Source organism: Falco rusticolus, chromosome 4, assembly GCF_015220075.1.
Source record: "Falco rusticolus isolate bFalRus1 chromosome 4, bFalRus1.pri, whole genome shotgun sequence".
Lineage (NCBI taxonomy): Eukaryota > Metazoa > Chordata > Aves > Falconiformes > Falconidae > Falco > Falco rusticolus.
The window spans coordinates 78,380,870-78,403,405 of NC_051190.1; the positions used below are offsets into that span (position 1 = coordinate 78,380,870).

The 22,536-nt window shown below is 38.0% G+C and overlaps 1 protein-coding gene across 2 annotated transcripts in view; it reads right to left on the reverse strand.

Annotated features, from left to right (window-relative positions):
• COL28A1 (collagen type XXVIII alpha 1 chain) overlaps nt 1–22,536 on the reverse strand; it is an 84,433-nt gene that overhangs the window by 14,467 nt on the left and 47,430 nt on the right. For both annotated transcript variants that reach the window (XM_037386514.1, XM_037386515.1), the window contains 8 exons: nt 21,273–21,341; nt 20,637–20,708; nt 19,924–19,992; nt 17,031–17,099; nt 13,638–13,706; nt 10,842–10,910; nt 2,906–2,974; nt 761–829 (listed from right to left, as the gene is read on the reverse strand). In XM_037386514.1, coding sequence (XP_037242411.1) covers nt 761–829; nt 2,906–2,974; nt 10,842–10,910; nt 13,638–13,706; nt 17,031–17,099; nt 19,924–19,992; nt 20,637–20,708; nt 21,273–21,341 — 555 coding nt within the window. The remainder of the gene's footprint in view (nt 1–760; nt 830–2,905; nt 2,975–10,841; nt 10,911–13,637; nt 13,707–17,030; nt 17,100–19,923; nt 19,993–20,636; nt 20,709–21,272; nt 21,342–22,536) is intronic.

Consider the following 22,536-nt stretch of genomic DNA (forward strand, 5'->3'; position numbering starts at 1 on the left):
GTCTAAACTAACCACCTTATAGAGACCTCCTTCAAACCCAGCCCAAACAATGCCCCTCTTACTGAATCACTGGTGGTTTAATAACCCAGAGTAGGAGAGCTGAGCACAATCCTCCTGATCCATGGAAACAGTCAATTATATGCCTGACTTTAAGCACACTGGTTTAAGAGAAATGGGAGAAACTTAGGTTGTTCTCTACTAAAACCTCCAGTTTTAATAATTTTCTTCTACACATTTATGACAAGGCTATTTATTAACTTCGAATGTTCAGAATATATTACCATGTTTGTCTTTCTCCTTACAAGGAGAGAAGCTGTGGTTATGGCGGGGACTGGGTGAGAAAAAACCTGATGAGTATGTGGGAGACTGGCTAATTCCTGAACGTGTTGTTTGACTTACTTTGATATGTTAGATCTCTGTTACTGTCTTTTACAAGGGCATCCACAGAAAACCCTGGCGTTTTCTTTGGAGTGTACTTTAAATCTAGGTAAATCAGTAAGATGCAGCAGACACAAGATGCTTTTTTCCAGGTTAAATATATTTGTAATGACAAGAATAATAGGACAGTGATCAGGTGCCACCAATACTGAAAACTCAACAGTTAAAGTAAACATTATGTACCTTATGAACAAGAAACTTAAGTATACAATTAATATTTGCAGAAGTTCACTGACTCAGTGGCAAAGAGAAAAACAATGAACCTCCTTTAAGAGACAGTTTTGAGAAGAAACTGGACAGGTATCATATTAAACTGGATTACCTTGTCTCCTTGTATGCTGTCACCAGGGGGGCCACGTGGACCAGGCAAACCCTTCTGTCCCATAACACCCTGTAACAGTCAGTGGGGCAAAAAAAAAGAATTAAAAGGTAAACTCTACTCCTGGTAACACTAAGGAAGTCATCTCAAAGTCACTGCAAGCAAAAAGTAAAGCCACGTCAAAGATTCTAGTTCTGATTCTTCTTTGGTTTATAGTTTCTCACTGTGGGCCTTGGTAATTATCCTTGGTAAATTCCCACAAAAGCAAAGGAACAATTAAGCTGAAAATAATTAAAGAATAAAATCTGCCCATAACACAGTGTGGTATCTTCCCCAGTTTTTCTCGCGTAGAAACCAACAGAGATCACCTTTACACAAAGCTTGGTGCAATCAGTCCCCACAAGGGAAGTACAAAGGACCGCAGCAATGAAACCCAGCGTGAGTAAATCTGCCAGGCATGTCAGCTAGTTCTTGTGCACCACGCATATATGCCGAGCCCCTGTGGCACCACAGTCTCTGGGAGCATCAGTCATTCAGAAAACCCTAAGTGGTGGAGGAAGACAGAGAAGCCAAAGCAGCACCTGCTGATTTGTACCGATACAGTCAAAGCGAGGTAAAGCCTTTGTGCTTCGGAGGCACGCTAATCTAACATTGCAAAGTGACAAAGGGAGGTATAGCCCTTTGATGACATCGGAATCAAATGTTTGCTTTTCCTTTTTTTTTTTATTTTTAGTTGAAAAAAGCTTTTGAAATTTGACCAAGCTTCATAAAAAGTTTCTGTAGAGTTCAGGTTGGACTTTTGATTACTGTCTTATAATAAATAATCACCATGCTCCAATACAGTAGGTAGAATTCATTCAGTGGTTTATAATTACCTACATTTTGCGTATGTTGAATATTTAGGCAGAAGTATATCAAAACTATTGATCATCATTAAATAGAAATATATACTCCAAATATTTGACTTCTAGATGTTAATGATATTTCAAAAGTCATCATTCTCATCTGTGTAGGCAAAAAATTTGCTACAAATTTTAAAGAATCTCTTGTGAAAAATATTGTTAATCTATATATTTATAAGCAGGGGTTCACACAAAACAGTGTGCTAAGTAGCTTATCTCAAGAACTAGATGCTACAAGCAGGTTCTTTCCTTTGAAAACAAAATACTGTCTCCCCACAGAGAACGCATTTTCCATTCTCAAAGGCTTTGTGGAAGCAGCACATATTGTCACAAATTTGTGGGATTTTGAGACTCAGTCTAAACCTACTTTTTTAAAACAGACTGTGTCTGCATGATTTGCCAAGGTACTGAAATTGCTGCAGCTTTCAGAAAGCAGGCCAAGTCAGACATACACCCTAAGAAAACATTCATGCTCTGTCGCTCATTGCATTTCTGTAACAGGTTGGTAATAGCAATGTTTCGCCATTCAGATAGAAGTTTATTCAAAATGGTAGTGGAGATCTCTGTTAATCTTCGCTAAGAAAATCACAGAAAAAGTTACAAAGATATATCTATTTTTAACTTAAAGTGGAGAAATTTACACGTTTCTCCTCATTGTCTTTGTACAAATAATTGATGGATACACCTATAATAAAGACATCCAGTCATACCATTGAATTTCTTTTCTTACTAGTATGTCTTTTTTGAATTATAAATCACTTTAGTGGAGGGAGGAAAAAATTGCCAAGATTTTGATTGCTGGCTGCTTATAGAATTAACTGTTTGTTTTCACGCTTCTTTCCTCATGATTTTACTAATGAAATTAATCAGATACAATTTAATTAGGCAAAAATTGCAAACAAAAATTCACATTTAATCTATTTTCCACCACAAAAGAATCTTGGAAACAGAATAGATACAAGCAGAAGAAATGCATCATTTAAGTAATTTATCAGCCTGATAGTTCTGTTCAATTTCCAGCTGTAATCATAAAGTTTAGCTGCAAATGCAATTTCCATCCAGTTAGTACTCCTTCCTAATCCGGTTGGTAGAAGTGGATGGTCAGTGCCCATGTTTATATGCTTGATTTCTCCTGCACTTGCACCAATGTAAATCAACAACTGATGAAGAAATTTGGTGTCTGAGAGATCACTCTGGCAGCCAGCATCACAAAAGCACAAAAGCTTCAACACAGCATTGTACCAACCTTTGGACCAACTGTTCCGATTCCTCGTGGCCCTGGGGGCCCAGGATAGCCTGTCATTCCATGGTCTCCCTGTAAATAGTCACAGAAATGTCAGTAATTTATCACCTATTAACTGTTATATCTTTCATCCACTTATAAAGCAGTCAGTCTACCAGTGAGCTTAAAAACCAAAACAAATATTACATACACAAAGAGTTGCTTTTTAGAGAAATATATATATTAAAAAAAAAAGCCCAAAATGCAGGCACCCACATTATTTAAGCTCTAGGAGAAGATAATTATTCCCCAAGCAATGGTCCACGTGATCAAAATCACCAACAAAGTTAGGACTCTAATTTGCAAACGTTTCAGCTACACAAGAAAAAGAACAGCAAACAACACCGTTTTTCAATCACATGCTGCAGAGGCTTACCAGGATGGACAGGGAGCTTACTAGTGGGACACAACAGCGATCATGCTCTTTGCTGATACTGTGCTTGTTCTGAAACTAGAGATATTTAATTTCCAGAACTGCCAAACTAATGTGTTTATGAAAACTAAATGAATTTTAATAGAATTGATATAGAAGAACAAAAAGAATAGATCCTTCTTTGTTTCCTTAAAAAGCCCTGATGTATGTATGTTTATCTTGATTTCTTAAGGAAATGAGGCTTAAGTGATACTCTGCCTGTGATTTCATCTGTCTGTGTTAGCCCTCTTTTTTGTCCACATATATTTTGAACTCATCAGTTGATTTCAGCCAAATTCATCAGAAGCGTAGAGGCCTCAAGCTTACTCATTTTCAACAGTTTTGGTGATAACTGGAGGCCGAGTTAAGAAAACAGATTCAATTTATGCTTTTAGTGGGGGGAAAAAAAACCCAGAGGGGGCTCACCCCCTAACCAGGGGGCAGATGGAGGGCAGCAGCTGCCCGGGGGGAATGCAAGTAATGCTGAGCCCAGCGCTGCCCCTCGTGCTGCAGGTAAGCCCAGCGAAGGAGATGGGGGTCCGGAGATGTTACTGGTAAGGGGAAGGCACAGGAACATAAGAACATAAGAGGCAGTTTTGTTTCCCTCAGTCCATAACTGTACAAAGGAAGGAACAGGCACACATTCAGCCCATGATCACTAGAAAACTCCCATCAGTTTGAAAAGAAAAAAGAAACCTAGAACTGATAAGGTATAGGTGCAGAAAATTCTGCATCAGGTTTAGCAAAGGTCCCTAAACCTGTGCCTGTGCACACAGGTGCAAAAGAAATAAATGTTCTGATATCATCCAATAATATTAATAACAGAGCCAAGAAGAAATTGTACTTCTTGACAAAATAAAAAACTTCATTCTAAAAACTCTTTGTTGTACTTGTTTTTGTACTCGGAAAAGCTCTAGAAATAGCTGTGCCTGCAGAGGGAGCATTCTAACTAGGAGAGAGGCACAAGGCTGAATCACACAAATCAACGTCACACTCAGGTTGTGGCAGCTGAAAAGAAACAAATATCAAACTGATTAAAAAGGAAAGAAACAAAAGTACACAATCCTTTACTGACTTCCCTTACTTTCCTGGAGGAATGCATGCAGTCATTGTAGTGACTGCTTTTAGGCGAAATGCCCAAGGTTCAATCTCTAGCAAGAGATCACTCCAATTTGTGCTTTTTTTTTTTTTCGGCTATGATACTCACATGCAAAGTCCTGACATATGTGCTATTTATGCAAATATATTAGGGCCCAAACTATGCTCAGGTTTGACGGATTTGGAGAGGTGGGAACTCTGAATCCAAAGGCTAAGGCTTAGATTGAGCTTATAATGCTTTCCTTCTCGATGCAACATGCAGCTTCTGAATTTATTTTCAGTTCCTCTTTCTTCCAAAGCACTGGAGGCTGGCCGATTTGAGTCGGGACACAGGCATGGTACACGGATGCTCTTAGCTTTAAATTAGTGTGTCAAGCTGATTGGGTTAAACTGATTGCCATGTTCAGTCAGGAGGAAATTTCTCACTCAGATTTGATAAGAGAAGGGAGTTGGTTTTGTCTAGTCTGGTTTGGAGAAGGGAACTAAAGAGCGAGCTACTCTCTTTAGTAGTGTTGTTCTTCTTCAGATGACCTAAGGCTTTTATATCACACCTTCCCTGCTAATGCAAAGAGCCAAGATATCGGCAACGGTGTTGAATTTTCTGCCATTCCACCCCTCCAAAATTCTAGCTATAAACTCTTAAAGATTACAATCTTAAGTGCTTAAAGATTGCAGCACTTAAGGCTGGTACACGGTGCTGGGAAATGCCTCTCTGCAGTGGGATGAATAGTAGATATTCCTGATCTTTTAAAGCATGCCTTGTTTCTCAATTCCTGCTGCAACTCATTTTCTTACAATTAGCTTGAGATTGTCATATTACTAGGAAATACTGGGAGTTTGGGCAAATGTAGTCCTCTACCTATTTAGTAACTTCTATTATCAAAGGAATAAATTATTGGTCCTCAATGTCCCTGCAAATCATAACATAACCTTAACCTGTTTGTAGGAGAACTCTTCATGAGCAGAAGTTGCACAGAGCAGCTAAAGCTTTCCCTGCCCCAGCCTTCCTCTGAAACTCGCCAGAGGTGACAGAGCTAAGAGTCAAATATACAGATAAGACTTTACGTTATAAGGCTTTTTTAGGAGATCCTGGGCTGCTGTGGCCTGTGAAACAGCCTGTAACCTGCTGTGATGGAAGCTGAATGGGAGGTTACCAAATAAGTAAATGATTCCTTATGGTCCAGTATCCAATATACCTACAACCTGCTTTTGGACCAGCCCTGACCAAAAAGAGCGTAAGGGTGACTTGAAGTCATCTGCCTCTTCCTCCCCTGGGTAACACATTCTTACACAGGGTCGTTGCAGGTGAAGGATTGAATTTTAGCCTCACATGCTTAGTTAATACCAGATGTCTCACCAAAAAGCTCTTTTGTAGAGCTTTATAGTAATCCTTAAAGTTTCTGTATTTCTTGGCTTAGAGACAAAGACTTTTATTTTGCTTTATGAGTTGCAAAGTGGAGCAGTTCTTTTTTCTAAGGTGCGACACTAAACTGTCCTCTAGGGAATTCATTTCAAGAAGGATTAGTACTGTTCTTTGATGAGGTCTAATTTATTTCCTGTATTGTGCTTGTAGACAAGGTTGTCACCATCAGCAAAACAGTGAACTAGAAAAACACCACTGAAACAAGAAATAAAAAGCTGAGTCAAGACAGTGTAAAGTATGGTATCCCAATGTCTACTCTGTACCATTTGTTCAAGAAAATTCATTAAATGACCTCATGGTCACCTGAAAAATAAATCTTGGCTTCCAAATATATACACCTCATTTACTGTGAAGCATGTGCATTTGATACTGAAACACACAACAGACACTGCAAAACTCTTTAGTGACAACTAATGGATATAATGGTATTTATAAGAAGAATATATTTTTGAAAAGGGCACTGCATCTTTACTTTCCACATTTTAGTTAAAATAGACAGGGCCCAAGCTGCAAAAGTTGTTTATATTGCAACTGGATCCAGCCCAAATGTTCATGCACTAGGGACTATGCTAAGGGTTTTAACAATCCTTCCTCTCTCCAGTTACTGAGAATGAAGCTTGCTTTATTTCTAGTGCTGGGCTCTTGCTCTTGAATGTCTGTAACCCACCCCCTAGCTGGCAACAGTGCTTTTAAATAATTTTTTTTATTATATTCTGACATTATGTGCTTCTGTTTTAATGCTATGGAAAATAGGGTGCTGCCAGGATTGAATGCATCCCACATGTTCCTATTTTGTTTTCATGTGAATTTGACCTCTGATACATAAAATTCCTATCTAGCAGTGTGCACATATGTGAGCCATTTCTGAAAGTGAGGAGAACAGAGCTCTGATTCAGCTGAGTGGAACATTCCTATATAATGATACTCAAAGGAATTTCAAATTAACTAGTGTGTAAATTTATGAGTCTCTTTTATCAAATAAATGTTCTTTTTTATATGCAGAGATTGTTGCTGTTCTTCTTATATTCATTTTTTTTATGTGGAAGGAATGAGGGGTAGCCAGTGTACTTAACATTTTATTTGAATAAACAGAAGATTACCCATTTTATGAACTAAGTTCTGGGGGAATTCTTGCAATTCAAGTCAAATGTTTTTCCCTGTGGCACCTTTGCTACCAAGAAGTTATATAGAGACCAAGGATTCAAAACTTTGTATAAGCAAACAGGAGCAAAAATTCAGGGAGGGAGAAGAGACGTTTACGTATTTAATTTATTTTTCTCCAGTGTACTCTACACCATCTAGTGTGGATACATAGAACTAAACCACAGATGTGACTATTCAGCTAATGCATGCTTTGGTGCAGCAGTCACACTGCAAAACTACACAGCTGCTTACCATTTATAGAAGCAATATACATTTCCCCCCCAGGATTAATGCACCAATCTAGGTGCATCATAAAAAAAACCCAAAAACAAAACCCTGACCTATTTTAAAGTAAAAAATAGAAATAAATTTTTTTTATCAGATGTTTTTAGCTCTTGATTTCTTTTGATTTTCTGACAGAGACTGTTAGATAAGTAGCACTCTGAGCAGTGAGATTCAATGGGCAATATCACACTGCAACATAATCAAACCTGTAGATCCACGCAAAACTTTTCATAAAAATTTGATGTGGCATGATTTGCCCCAGTTGTGTTGTCTTACTTGCTAGGACAGCTACTCTACAGAGTTTTCTGTAATACAATTCCTTCTAGAACAAGATGCCATTTCTCCATACCCCATGGAGATGGTGCATTCTGCATCTCCCCCATGACTCATTATTGTGAGTAGAAACCTCTGCTTGACAGACTGCTTCTAACTCTACACATCCATCAACAAATAGTGCTACAGGCCCAACAGCAGTGAATATGTAGCCTGATGTTTACACTATATGCAATGTGAGGAGACCTGCCTGGTCTGCTCTTGTGGACCGATCACGCACTGGGGGTAGAAGTGTGTTAAGAGCCCTTCCAGATCAGATCGTGTAGTTTAGCTTCATCTGAAGGAAATGGATTTCCTGGGTTGTGGGACCACTCAGACCTCTTTTTAGTCTGGAACTGAAAGCACAGTAAATGAGTCCACTGGGAGATTCACTTCAGCAGCACATTTCTGACCCAGCCCACAACACCCACGCAGATCACCCGAGGAGACTGAGCTCATGCGTGTGGCTGCCTGACCTGGGCTGACTGCACATGCTGGGGTCTTGCTCCTCGGGCTGTATCACACCCAGCTCCCACAACCACAGCAGGCCCGGTTACATTGACCTGAAAGCACTGCTCCCTTCACATCCACGTTTCTCAACAGTTTGGTTCTTAGAATCAAGACAGGTAATTCTGACAGTTTTTGTGACAATGGAGATGACTTGAGGGAAACAAGGAAGAAACTTTTAATTTACATGATCACCCTGATCTGACCTGAAATTGTCAGAAAACACATGAGAATAGACAAAATTTATCAGTTTGCCTTTGCCTAATCTTTTGCTGGCTTCTTTATAAATAATGAGTTAGGATAAGAGTTTCTATTACTAGATATTCCATTATATTATTTCCTGTTGTAATCAAATACTTTTAAATTATAATAGCCTCACCTCTTGGTGAGCTATTTCATTTTTGCTCAGTCAAACTTAGGTTGAAGTAATGAGCCTATTGACAAATCTATTATTAATTGGTAATGTCCAGCTAACACAACACAGGCCATATTCCTCCACAGAAAGCTACTACCAATAAACCTCCTTTACCAGTCCCATGAACATACTTAGCCCACAGATCTAGAGGGATGGTAATACTTCTTGTGCTGCCATGGGTGGAGAAGAGACTGACAAGTAAGGATTTAACGTCTTTATAAAGGAATATGAACAACTCACTTCAACTGTCAATGATTTACATAACTCTAGAGCTGAAAGTGAAAACTTTAAGTATATAACAGCTAATCTACGATTTATTCAAATATGTTATTATATTACAAAGCTCACAGTGGTTTAAGAATAACTGTTTAAGAATGACTAGATCCCATGTTCTCCACTGCAAAACCTGATATATTTTCTTTTACTTTACAGCTTTTACCTCCTCTCCTCTAATGCTTTTAATGGTAACATATTGTACTTCCATCATTCATGATCTGGAACTTTTCTAATAACTATACAGCCAAAGAATTGCTTGTCCCAGTAATTACATGAATTCCTGATTATAAGAACAAATCTTGCTCCTTTCTTGATGTCTCAAATAAGCCAGGCACTATGATTTTCCTAAGTGCACTTCTGTATACTTTGTATATTTGTATATATATATGTAACACAACCACAAATGCTGATTTTAAAAACTGCAGTTGTGAGAAATTTCACTGCAATTATTAAGAGTTTCCTTCCATTTAAAAAAATAATGAAATCTTTTATTTCCATTTTGGCTTTAACTCAAATTTCTTTATATTAAACCCCTATATTCCCACTGAAATGATGAGTTACATTTCTGGAGTTTGTAATCTTTCAACCCTGGCATCACAGTGGAAGATCATCTTACTTGATTACCTGACATGACTTTCCAATTCTTTTTCTTTGGGAAAACTACTTTCCAGAATTATGCATTTAGGAAGCAAGGGGGAATTCCAGACATAACAATGTCCCTGGTCATTCTGTAGTCATGTTACATTTTTGTCAATATCTGCCTTAATAATTTCATACAAGATTCTAGGGTTTTAAGGAAATGTTCTTATGTAGTACCAAGAAAAATGTCTTATAAGACTGTATTATATCAAGTCTGATACGTCTACTTGGAAAATACATAATCTCATATAAAAAAAATCTAATTCGTTTAGCCGTATGTATGTCCTGTATTGAATAACATAATTGAAATTACTTTCAGTTCTTTCATAGTTTGTGTCATGGGCCAGACCATGCATTACTTTATGAGAAATGTCTTGTACTGATAAGCAGCAATTTGGAGTGGGAGCACAAAGCCAGGTTTCCCAGATCCCATTGTCAGGCCATTCTATGGTAATTCTAAGAGTGAATGTCCTTCAGTTTAACCTTTATTGTGGATGTGTTTTTAAGAGGTTATTGTTGTTGTTTATTTTAAATGGAATTCTCATGTTCTGGGAACTGAAGTTGAAAGCTCTTTCTGTTTGGGAAAAAACTTGTTTGGGTGATATTTATTTTGCTTTCTTCTGCAACAGGCTGCCTGTTTCCAATTTCACATATGTAACAAGGAAATAATTAATAAAACCATTTTGTGGGATATTTTAAAACAATTTCTTGTATGATTTTAGTCTTGAGTCTCTTTTTTCCAACTTTTTATAACATAGTATTTACAATGTGACTTCTTAGATGAATTACACTGCTTAGAAGTTCCTAAAAATTTAGCTATTCTGTGTTTTATCAAAAATTGGAAGTGTTTCAGTGTTGTATTTCTCATTCCTTTATCAGTTTTGGTTTGGTTTGTTTTTTTTCTGCTGAGTTTTGCTTCTAAACCAATATTAATTTTGGATGAAAAATTACTGTCTTCTCTTAGGAATACATTTCTAGGAACTTTAAAAATACCTCACTAGTTCCATTTAACCAACATTGCCCTGACTCCTCTGGGGCCTCATCCCTTTCACTTCTGTAGCAGCAAGGAAATATATAATTATTAGGCAATACTCTGCCTGTGTTGGATTGACTTCCACATGGAAACTCCAGTATTTAGAAACATCTTGGGTCTTTGGTTGTATGGAAAACCTTAAGATTTGCATCAAATCTGTGGATAAAACAAGAACTGGTTTCTACATATCATGGAATAAAGTCTATTGCAAGCTTTTTTTCTAACTGAAATGGAAACTGGGAGATGAGACTGCTGCATTTTGTCACATAGATGCCATTCTAATCTAATGTGTTTTCCAAAAGATATCTGTCTACCTTGTCTACTAGTCCGATGCATGTACTACCATTGTACAAGTACCTTTGGTCCAGCATCTCCCACGCCTTTTGGGCCTGGTGGTCCTGGGGGGCCTGGTGGTCCTGGAGGTCCCTGGTACAGAAAAGGAATAAAGCATGTCAGCAGTTGTCCTAAAGGAAGAGTGCTTGTGTTCTTCAACAAAGAAGAGAATTTCAGCAACAGTTACTAATCTCTTTGGGTTTTTTCTGTATTTTGTCAAATTCTTCACATTTCCAATGTGTACTGAGCAACAGTCATCTTCAGTCCCAGGTGGAAACCTGAAAAGACTACCATAGTAGTTGAAAAAAAGTTCAGATCTTGACTTAAGAACATCGGAGCTGTTCTCAGCTCAGAGAAACCAGTGAGAAAGCAGACATTGCTCCATGTTTCATATGCTGCAGACATTACACATCTGCGATACCAGAGCCAACCCATCTAAATTTGGGGGTTGGGTAACCCTCACATACTTTGTTGTATTTGTGATTGATAGTCTGTTCTCCTGAACTCCCTGCTCAATCCGTCACAGCTCCTTCAGCTGGAGTCATTGCCAGCCTCCCTTTCAGGGCACATGTCTTTGCCCCATCATGCTACAGAGACTTAGCTACATAAATCTTTCCGTGTCTGCCAGTGGTTTACAAAGTTGGTCTTTCTAGATCATAGGGCATGGAAAGGCAGCCCAAGCGGGGGAAGGATGCACGCTATAGCACAACAGAACCTTCAAATATTTCAAGGATATGTACTCATGTGGCAGAGAGAAACAAAACCAGCTTTTACTGTAGCCTGAGATGGAGTTGCAGAGAAGCATAACTGTATGGCAGTTGCAGATGCTAGAATCATGCTAGAATAAGCATGATTCCAGGAACACTACTGCAGAGCAAAGCTGTTGTCTAGTCACTAACAGAAATGCAGAAAGTACATACACATAAGTTTGTCATCCTGTGACTGGGCAGACTACAATATTTGTATAGTTTTATTTACTGGTGGTCACCAAACCAGGCTTCTCTTAAATTCTTTAGTTAATTAGAAATGAAAAGTTTTCAGCTTCTTACTGACCTCTTTGATTCCGTGTCTACTAATATTTCTTTTTCACATAGTTCAAACAGATATCTTGCAAAGCTTAAAATTTCAGTTCCTACGAGGCATTTTACAGCCTACTAAAAGTTTGTCAGTAACAGTTTTACCCCAGCCAGCAACTAAGTACCATGCAGCTGCTCACTCCCCACCCCACCTGCCACTGCCCTGGGTAGGATGTGGAGGAGAATTGGAAAAAGGTAAAACCTGTGGATTGAGATAAGAACAGTTTAATAATTGAAATAAAGTAAATAATAATAACAACAACAATAACAGTAATAATTGTAATGAAAATAAAAGGGTGAGAGAGGAATAAAACCCAAGAGCGAAACCCCAAGTGATGCACAATACAACAGCTCACCACCCGCTGACTGATGCCCAGCCAGTGCCCCAGCAGTGATCGGTGGCCCCTGGCCAGCTCCCCCAGTTTATACACTGAGCGTGCCGCTCTGTGGTATGGAATATCCCTTTGGCCAGTTCGGGTCGGCTGTCCTGGCCCTGCTCCCTCCCAGCTTCTTGTGCACCTGCTCACTGGCAGAGCACGGGAAAGTGAAAAGCCCCTGACTTCGGGCAAGCACTACTTAGCAACAACGAAAACATCAGTGTGTTATCGACTCTATTCTCGTACTAAATCCAAAACACAGCACTGTGCCAGCTACTAGGAAGAAAATTAATTCTATCCCAGCTGAAACCAGGACAGTTATCTATTTGCATCACTGCCTTCATGACTGCCTTTACATTTGCTTTTCTTTTTTATTTGGGAGGACAGCAGGGTTTTATATTTGTTTTCATGTCCTCTGTTTAATGGGTATGGGTCTGTTAGTGGCACTCCTTGACCCTCCAAGGAGTCTTGAGCTGGTCTAGTGTCCCTGTGTGCTGTGAAATGTGTCAGGTACATGGCATTACACCAGGAACTCAGTGAATGCCCTCTGAGCTAATTCTGATCCCAAAGGATCTTCCCAGGATCAGTTTGAATGATAGGAAATTGGAGCTGAGCCATGACTTCTCTGGCAGCATTCAGGTCCCACCTCTGTGCATTTGGGAGTGCCTTTGTGGTTGTAGTTTGAAATAAAACTGGATTACAGACATAAAGAATATAGTCCTAATGGAAATTTGACTTGTGGTGGTTAAAGGATGGCAACAGTATTTTCACTTTCTAGTGAGAAGTTGGTCAAACATGTCTGTGTGGCTTTGGGTGACTGAAATCTAGGATGATTGCCCTTGTAACGGAATGTGCCAGCTGGAATACCCAGGCATTAATGCCCTCTGGAGCTAACTATCAGAAAATCAAGGTGGGAAGAAATCTTGAAAAAAGGAGATTTAACCCCCTGGCACGAAAAGCAGCTGAAAAACTAAAGAACTGAAGGCTGCAATATTTGGCCAAGCAGATCTTGAACAAAGAACAGTAAAGAAAAGGGAGGGAGGGGAGGAGGGGAGGAAAAGGATTCAAAGCAATGATTATATTAAACATGTATGAGTAGCCATGAAGTTTTTTATGGAATTTGCATGGTATCCCTTTCATGATACTGAAATTAGAACAGTTTCTATCCAGTTCCAACTGCCTGTAGAACTGGCACTCTTATCTAGGACAGGAAAGGGCTTAAAAATAAATATATATATATATTTAAATTAGTCAAAGGATGAAAGAGAATATTATTTGCACTTAGTTAAGTAACTATTGAATTATCCCAAAGTAATTTATTTTTTTTTAAGAACACAAACAGAGTACAGAATTAAAATTGTACTTACATCTTCACCTTTGTGGCCATCGCCTTTTTCTCCACGGGGTCCAGGTAGTCCAGGTAGTCCCCGGTTACCCTAAACATAGAATAGTAAATCAGGCATTGTGCCAATAAGCAGATCATCATGAGGTAAAAAATATTAACACATATGTAAGTAAACTATTTAATATCCTTTTGGAACTATAGAATAGCAGCCACCAGTTCCTGCAATTTGTTTACAAAGCTCAGATTTTTTTGTGCTTTTTTACTGTTGCTTCAGTTGATTAAATTCAGACTTCAGAAGAATAGGAGTTCTCATTAGGAAACAATTATTTCTCAATTTGTAGTTGCAGAGAGAAATCATCAGAACATTGACTTTAGCCAATACAAAGTTATTTTTTTTTTAAAAAAAGTTAAAACTTTATGATTTTGTCAGAAGTCCTGACATTTGAACAATAAATTTAACAATACTGAAATCAAATATGCCAGCCTTAAGTTATTGTATGTTGCACCTTTTGTGCTTCCAGGTAATCACATTGGTTCTCTCCTACAGTAAAGCAAAACTGCATTCTACGAGGGAGAGAAACAAAAGAAAGAAATACAACTTGTATAAGAAATACATAATTTCTCTTAGTTTAGCCTAAAATGCTCTGTAGCAGGAGACAATCACTCCTTCTGTTGACTCTTCCACTGAGTCCCACTAAAGATTTGTGCACTTGCACAATCTCAGTGCTTCCTTTCACAACCAGAAGAGGAGCAAGCAATCGTTTTCCTGACATTTAATGAGAAAATTAACTGAGCTTGCAACAGACTGTTCTTCACAAACCACAGAAAGAAAACATATTACTTTGAGGTATCCCTCAAGATATGCTGGCAGTCTTTACTCCAGATGCTCCCATGACAGCACCACCAATTGGAAATCCTTACTGATACTTGCAGGTCACACATCCACCCCACTCCTAAGCTTGGTACGTATATGGCCATACAGGGAGAAGTGTACACCCTTCACTCAGTCCCACAGAACCAAGAAATGTCAATGGACTCCTGTACACTGTTGGAGGGTCAGTTGTTAATACACATACAGATAACATATCCTGAAGAATAATTACAATATAACTAGCAATATTTCCCTGTCTATTCCAGTAAAAATAAATAGCTAGAAGAAAAAGACGAGAAATGACTGAAAACTGCTATTTCATCCAGGCATTGTGCCTGGAAATTTCTGCAAGAATATAATGCTTCAAGAAACCACGAATGGAGTTCTGATAGCATCTCAGATCTCAGCGGCTGGTCTGTCTGAATACAGTGCCTATGACTGGAAAACAAACCATCTCATATTCTAGCTAGATATCCAACTAAACGAGACTTTGAGTCCAAATTCCCTGTCCCATGGATGTCTCTACCGTAGACACAAGCAATCGGATCTTAAGCAATTTAGCCCTGTCAAGGAAAAATGAAAGAGCTACTTTGGCTTTCCTAAAGATATACATCACAGGTTTAGCTTAGGAGGTAAGTGAACAAAGAAAGACAAAGCAGACTCAAGGTTCTGGTTAAGATGAAACCCTGAAACCACTTTAAGATGAAATCTGGGATTGGGATGCAGCATGCCTTATGCTTAAAGGAAACTGTACATGGTGGGTCACTCCTGTATGAATGTCTCCCATTCTCCAGTCCAAAGGGATAGTTTCACTGGAAGGCTTTAAAAACAACCTGACCACCAGATTCAAACTGCATCAGCCCTGGAAGACGTTTCTTCATGTTTCCTAATTTTTAAATGGAGGAATTCTGATCCAGTTCTGTGAAAAGTAAACCAATGAGTGTGCTTCTAGATCATGAAAAGCTTTATAATGGAAAGCCAATGTTACCTTTTCATCATTCTTAATATCCATAGTTCTTAAACTGTGGATAAAATAATAAATGTTTTAGGAATGTTTAATAACATTTTTTCTTAACAAGAAAGGAAATCGTGGATCATGAGGTTATCTCTACTTTTACTTCTAATTCTCCTACAGTAAAAAACAGCCGAACAGATGTTTTCATTTAATCTTAGCAGACCATTGTAAACACCAAATACATGTTAACACATTCTCTCCTGGAAGAATTGGGATTTTGTCAAGTGGCTGGTTTTGCCATCAGTAACATAGCTATAAATGTACTAAATCAAATCTACAGCCTACTCTGCTGTAAGAAACAGTTCTCTAGTCCAGATTATTTAGTTTTAATTTTTTTAGTAGCTGCATCTAAAATACACAAGAGGTGGCCCAGGAGAAATTCTGTGATTACTGCTTCCCACAGTTTTGTGGATTCTGGAAGACACAGTGACTCACTCTAAGTCAGTGCACTGGCAGCAAGGCAAGTGCCATTGCTGTCACAGATGGCATGCTGAATTAATTCATCTACTTCACCAACCCTTACAGGGCAGGTTTTGAAGTCATTTTTTAAATCAGCAATATAAAGATAGTTGCTTCTACACTTTCTACACTCTTTCAAAGAAAAAAAAACAAACCCACAACATAATATAAACATACATCTTGTGTCCATGGTCACTATTGAGGAAAAAAACCAACAACTGCCATAATCAAAATCTAAATGATTAAGTATATAACTGGACAATTAAGTCATGTTCATCACTTCTTTTTATAAAATTAACAGAGTGAAGTAGTATTCTAGATTATAGACAAAGTAAATAAATTTAGAGGGTTTGAAAATTCAAAAATACAAGCTACTGAATGCATGTGGATCAACGTGCTATCCAGCATCCTCTGGCAGGTGTACTAGTAGAAGTCTGTCAAGCCAGGAGTAAAGCATTATAGGTGTTCCTACAACGTTACCACGCAAAAGTTATTGCATTAAGTTGCTTTATTTTGAAATATATTGTGTTAGGTACACATAAACTAACTGGTCTCTGAATTTGGGTCTATTAACTATATTCCCAAGAAGTGAAACAGTGGAATTGAGTGGAACATTTTATGTGCAGACATGGTAAATGTGAAAAAGAAAAGAAAAAAAAAGAAAAGAGGTTTACTAGTACTAGGAAGGTTCCTGGTTTCAGTCTGGAAAGTAGATCACAAGAATGGTACCTTTCCCAAACACTGAAGTAAGTCTTCCTAAATATTTCTTTATCATGAGTGGCAGAAGGCTTGTAGAAAGTTTCAACCCAGATCATGACTAACAGAAGTACAATGCGATATAGAATGTATCAGAGGGGAGGAAATGAAAGCTGCAAAGTAAAAGGAAATACATCCAGTTTTTGCAGTAGAGGACATGGGTTCTATTCTAGATACTGCACTTTCCAGTTTGTTCCTAAATAACGTAGAAAGGTGAGTGGCACTGTTCCCTAATGACACCATATTATTCTGATTAGTTAAATGAAAGGTAATTCCAAGCAGCTATTTTCTATTTTTTGTCTAAAAACTCCTACCGTTGGTCCCATTATTGAATTTCCAGGAAGTCCATCATCGCCCGGGGGCCCCTTGGGACCTGGATCCCCCTATCCAAAAAGAAAAAAATCCAAAACCATAGTCGTTATTTTCAGTTTTAATTTCCAAAGTTTTACAGAAAAGCACAAGTATTCAATCCTTTCTGATAGTGACAATTAGTGAGCCAGGTAATATGAAAGCAGTATTTCACAGCATTTCTACAGGAAGTTATACTACCCTGATTCTGACCTCTCTTGTGCTTCTCTGCAACTGCATCAAATGGTTTGTTCTTTGATGGCTTTAGTTTTCATTTGTCATTAATTTTGATGAATAATTTGATGGCTTTAGTTTTCAACTGAAGGTTGAATATCTTAATTCAGTGTCAGCAGCCAGATTCACCTGCGGCTTCTGACTGCTTTTGCCCACACAAGCAAGGCTGCATAACCTAGTTTCTGCCAGAGCACAGAGAGAACAGCAAAGAAATTCAATGATAAATGCTGACACAGAGTATGTTTTGAAAGGCTACAGATACAATGGTGTAGCACTTCAAAACTGCAAGCTCCACAGTCTGAAGACCCAAGAAGAAATTTGAGGTTTTCCTCAAATATTACCCAGTACCAACGGCTTGGTTATCTTAGCTCTGTCAGTGGCTTTCCTGGAAAGCAATCAGGCTTAGAATTCAATTCCTCATGTTATCCTTTCACAGAATAAAATTTGGCTCCTTCTAGTGTTTAATCTATGGCAACAGATGTTTAACTTTACATTAAGGACCTTAAAAAGAAAATTTCAATTTTCAGTAAAACTTTTGCAATTTTTAACACTAGCGAGAACGACAGGCAGTATTTCAGGAAACATTCACTAGGGAATGCAGATCAAATGTTTTACCGAAAACACCAAGCAGCTGTAACCATGAAAAAGGAATATGAGAAAAAACAGCTATCTAATGTTCCTGTCTCCGTATTAGTAACAGCATAATGGTTGTCAAGGGAAATAAAACTCTAGTTGCCAAACGTGGGTGTAGCTTAAAATAAATACATTTCCAATGGACACAACCATGGCTGTCCAGGAGTCAAGACCTCTAGCAATCACCCACTACTACATCAGATACTTAGAGATGTACTAAAAAGACCTAAGACCATGGTAACTTGCAGCTCTGAAAAACATGCAGATTCCCTACATTATAAATTTATAATGTCTGGCTTCGCTACTGCAGGTACCAGGATGTTCCAAGAACACAATTACTATTAATAATTATACTTTCCACAGGGGAGAGGGAAAACAGAACAGACCTGTGTAGCCTGTTACGTTATTGAGCAATTGCCAGAAACACAGCAGGTATATGTTTAAACAAAGAAATTATTACGGAGCTCAAGAGACAAAGTTTTGTATATTTTCTAAAAATCAACTTGCATTTTGTAATTACCCAAAATACTTGTTTTCTCACATCAGCCCACACACATAAAAGCCCTGATCTAAAATGTAATAAAGAGTTTGGAAAAACTCCTACAGACTTCAGTAGATTTTGGATTGTGGCCAGTCTTCTGTGGAAGTGATATGAACTGTACCAAACAGAATAAAATCACGAGTGAAAAAGGCAATAAAATCTACAATGGTTTTATCTTTATAGCATGAATTTTATCAATAAACAACTGACCACTTCCTGATCTATTCAAAGGTGTCACAGTAACCAGGAAAATGTGAAGAAGGGTGAGACCAGTGCAGTGCAACCTGTCTTCATACAAGTTGTGCCTACAGTGTGCCCCTTATTTTTTCCTGACATCAAGTTTGGCACATTATTACGGTTTAAAACCAACATAAGAGATATGAGCACCTCACAATCCTCTCCTTCCTTTCTCCTCTGTAGCTGCATTTTTACTTCGGGTGTACCCTAAGCTTCCTGTGTTCCTTTCTTCCTTCCACCTCCATGCACAAACAGGTCCGAACCCCATCCTAGCCCTCTGGCATGCCCTGTTGCCAGGCTGATGTACGTACATTACAATACATTGTATGCATAATACCTACATGTGTTTTCTGGGGGGTGGGGGGGCCCAAGTTATTAAGGAAGAAAAACAGGGATGAAATTACTTCAGAGTGATAGGATGTACATTAGTGATTCCCCTACCCTGAAAAATATCACCGAAGCTGAAAAGCATCAATTAAAATTGAAGTTAACTGACCTATTATAAAACCAGCCACTACTGTATTCTTAAAATAAAACCGGGGTGATAGGAAATTTTCAAATGTTTTTAAAACCTGCAAAGTTAAGCTTTACTGTTGCTGAATGTGCTTATTTTACTCAGTAGGACAAGTCCCACTCATTGCAGGTACATTTTCCCCATAGAGAAAATGAGGTGGATGTAGCTCCAGCTCTCTCATATATGACACTTCATTTAAAATAGTATCTACAGGCCAGTTCTTCACTTGGAAGTGACATACAAACATTCATCTCCAAAAAACATCTACTTCAGCATATAACTCCCTAGAACTATATATATATACACATTCCTGCAGGGATTTACTGCCACGTTCTGGAAAGCTTTAGTCTAAGAAACAAAATACACGGTAAATTTGAAGAAAAAAACCATAAAGACTTCAAAGTTATTAATTTCACAGGATAGGCCAAAACACAACAGAAATAGAATATGGATTTTTAATTTTTTTAAACAAATACCTTCAGGAGCCAGTAACACGTACTAAGCTCAGAATCCTGTTAAAAGGCCCCCAAACACTCTGTCAATTTTCAGTACTTTTCAGTCATTATTTCTAAAATTCAGTCATCTTTGTTACTACAAGGATTTTTAACTTCTTTAACTTATATGCTTTTAATTTTGACAGAAATGTGCACTAGAAATTTTCCAATCTCTGGTCTCCAGCAAACACACATCAGATAATCACCTTTGGTCCAGCAGGTCCCCGAACAGATGGTCCAGCAACACCAGGTTGCCCTCTCTCTCCTGGTTCACCCTGTTACAAAATGGTATCATCTAGATTTAAACAGATAGTTTCATCTTCTGCACAAGTAGCAAAAGGTTTTGTCAACACTTTATATTCTAAAAAATATATACTATATAGATCCGCCTATCAAATAGACAATAGTTTGGAAAAACCATAAATCAACTAACTTACTGTTCCCGTGAAGGCTGGTCCAAGTTACAGGTTTTAAATAACTATTGGTTGAAGTGTGTATTTAATTTCTTAACTTTAATTTTTCGTGTCCGGCTCACAAAACCAATGGAATACCCAGAGCACTTGTAATATTTCAATTCCTTACCATTCAGAGTGACGTACTCACAAAATAAGGGAATAGAAAGTTAATGTTTCAAAGTAAAGCTTGTGAAATACCCATGGTTAGAATCACTTGGACAACTTTAATTCAGCTTCTTGATGCTCATGCATAACTGTAAGGTCTGTAATTATATGTTTACCTATTCTTTTTCTCCTTGGGACTTTTGTGTCATTCAGGACAGAGAATGGAAATATTTCTGCATTTCCTCTGTTCTGTTGAGTCTCCAAGCATCCGATGCTTGAGAAATTTGTACCTTACATAACTTCCATAGATTCTTTTATAAGATAGAAAGTGAAGGGTTATCCCGGAGGAACAAGCTTACTTTTGGTCCAGCTGGGCCTTGTACTCCTTTATAACCAGTCAGTCCTTGTGATCCTTTTTCTCCAGGGTCACCCTGACAAAAACAAACCTTTTTTTCTCAATCACAGCAAAGATTCATTCACAACTGGGAGATACACAAATAAACAAAAATACGATTATAATGATGCCCATAATTAGAAAAGTATTTAGATGCTCCACTTCAAATGAAATCCCACTCTGTTCTAGAATCTACTCCAAATGTCCTAAATTTAACTAGGTGGGGCATAAAAGCCGTTTGACAACTAATACATCTTTCCAGGCTTTTACTTTCATATTAAGATATCTAAACAGTTACCTAATTTCTCTTAGCTCCCTATCAGCATACTGAGACAATTTGCCTCCTCCTAACTTTAATGAAAACACTGTACTGAATTTTTCGGAAGTATTTACTACCCAATTAACTCTAGGGTCTATACTTACAGTCTGATTTTGCTGCACTCGGTCAGGCTAAGGAACACATCACTCTTTCTTACGTCCTTTAAAATCATCAGTTAAATTATAGTTGCTACTTAAGATATAACGAATGAAAAAATAGGCCAGAATCTAAACTCGTAAAAATAGTTCGTAGTATTTCTCCAGTGTGCATGTCAAGCCATACCTTTTGGCCTACATCTCCTTTGCCCGGGGGTCCTTCTGGGCCTCTTGGACCTTGATCTCCCTTTTCCCCCTAACAGAGAGTAGATGGTTAATTAATTTACAGGTAGGTAATTTTATTGAACTAATACTTTTGTGAGAAACAATGTCTGCGTAAATGCTTTTCACCAAAATGTCAGTAAATATCCTGTTATTTTTTTCCTGCAAAAAATATTCTGCTTTCTTAAACCCCTTCCACTCTCCTGCTTTCATAGTCCTTATTTTCAGACATTTGTAATAGTACCATTTTCAAATGCATCCATCTATTGTAGGAAAAATTGCATGCATATACTTGTATGAGGCAGAGAAATGCTTGCAAAGTTTTCAGAAAAGGTCTTGGCTGACCAATTCTAAGAAAAACAACTTTTAAGAAGCAGTAATTTTAGGCAACTCTGCAAATATTTGCCAGAAGCATTACTTCAAATCATTCACAAATAATCCACATAAAACTTTCTATTAAGGAACATCATCTACAAACTATTTATGCATAATGTATGTCAGATTAGTGTACCAGAATGCCTGTAGGTAATTCAGAAAGTGAAAAGTACATTAAATTGAAGTTTAAAAATCCATTTCTGATTTCAGTTGTGGATGGAAGTGGCACTACAGAGCCTGCTGTTGATAGGCATCAGCCTGAATCCCACTTCTGTAAGACAGCTAACGCCTGGAAGTAACTGCCATAACATCACTGTGCTCCTCACTGCAAGCATCAAGCTGTTCTTTGCACTGTCCTGGATATCCAAGGTAGCTGCTCAGTACTAATATTTTCACTTATAACTAATTACGACAGTGAAGGTGACAGCACCAAGCTGATCTGATCATAAGAATAAAGGCAATATTCAAGAGAAAAAACCCCCATCATTCCCAAATACGAAAGCCATCTGTAACTTTTACCCAACATTTACTCTTAATTGTGATGCTTCACTCCCGACACACTGCGACCTTCACTTTTGAGCACTTATACAGTGGGTGATTTCAAAATTCAGAAAAATAATTTAAACAGCAACAGAAATGCTACATATTTTTTCCACAGCGGAAGGCTTACTGCCTCAGGCTGTAGCTTTTCAAACCGGTATTTGCACTACCCTTGTAGACAAAAAATATGTGAAGCTCCATTCTTAATACATGTTTATTACAGCTATTCAGATATTTTCTGATTAAATACCTACAGTCAAAATATGCTGATCTGCTTAGTCTGAATCACGTTCAGTTCATCTATTCTACACATT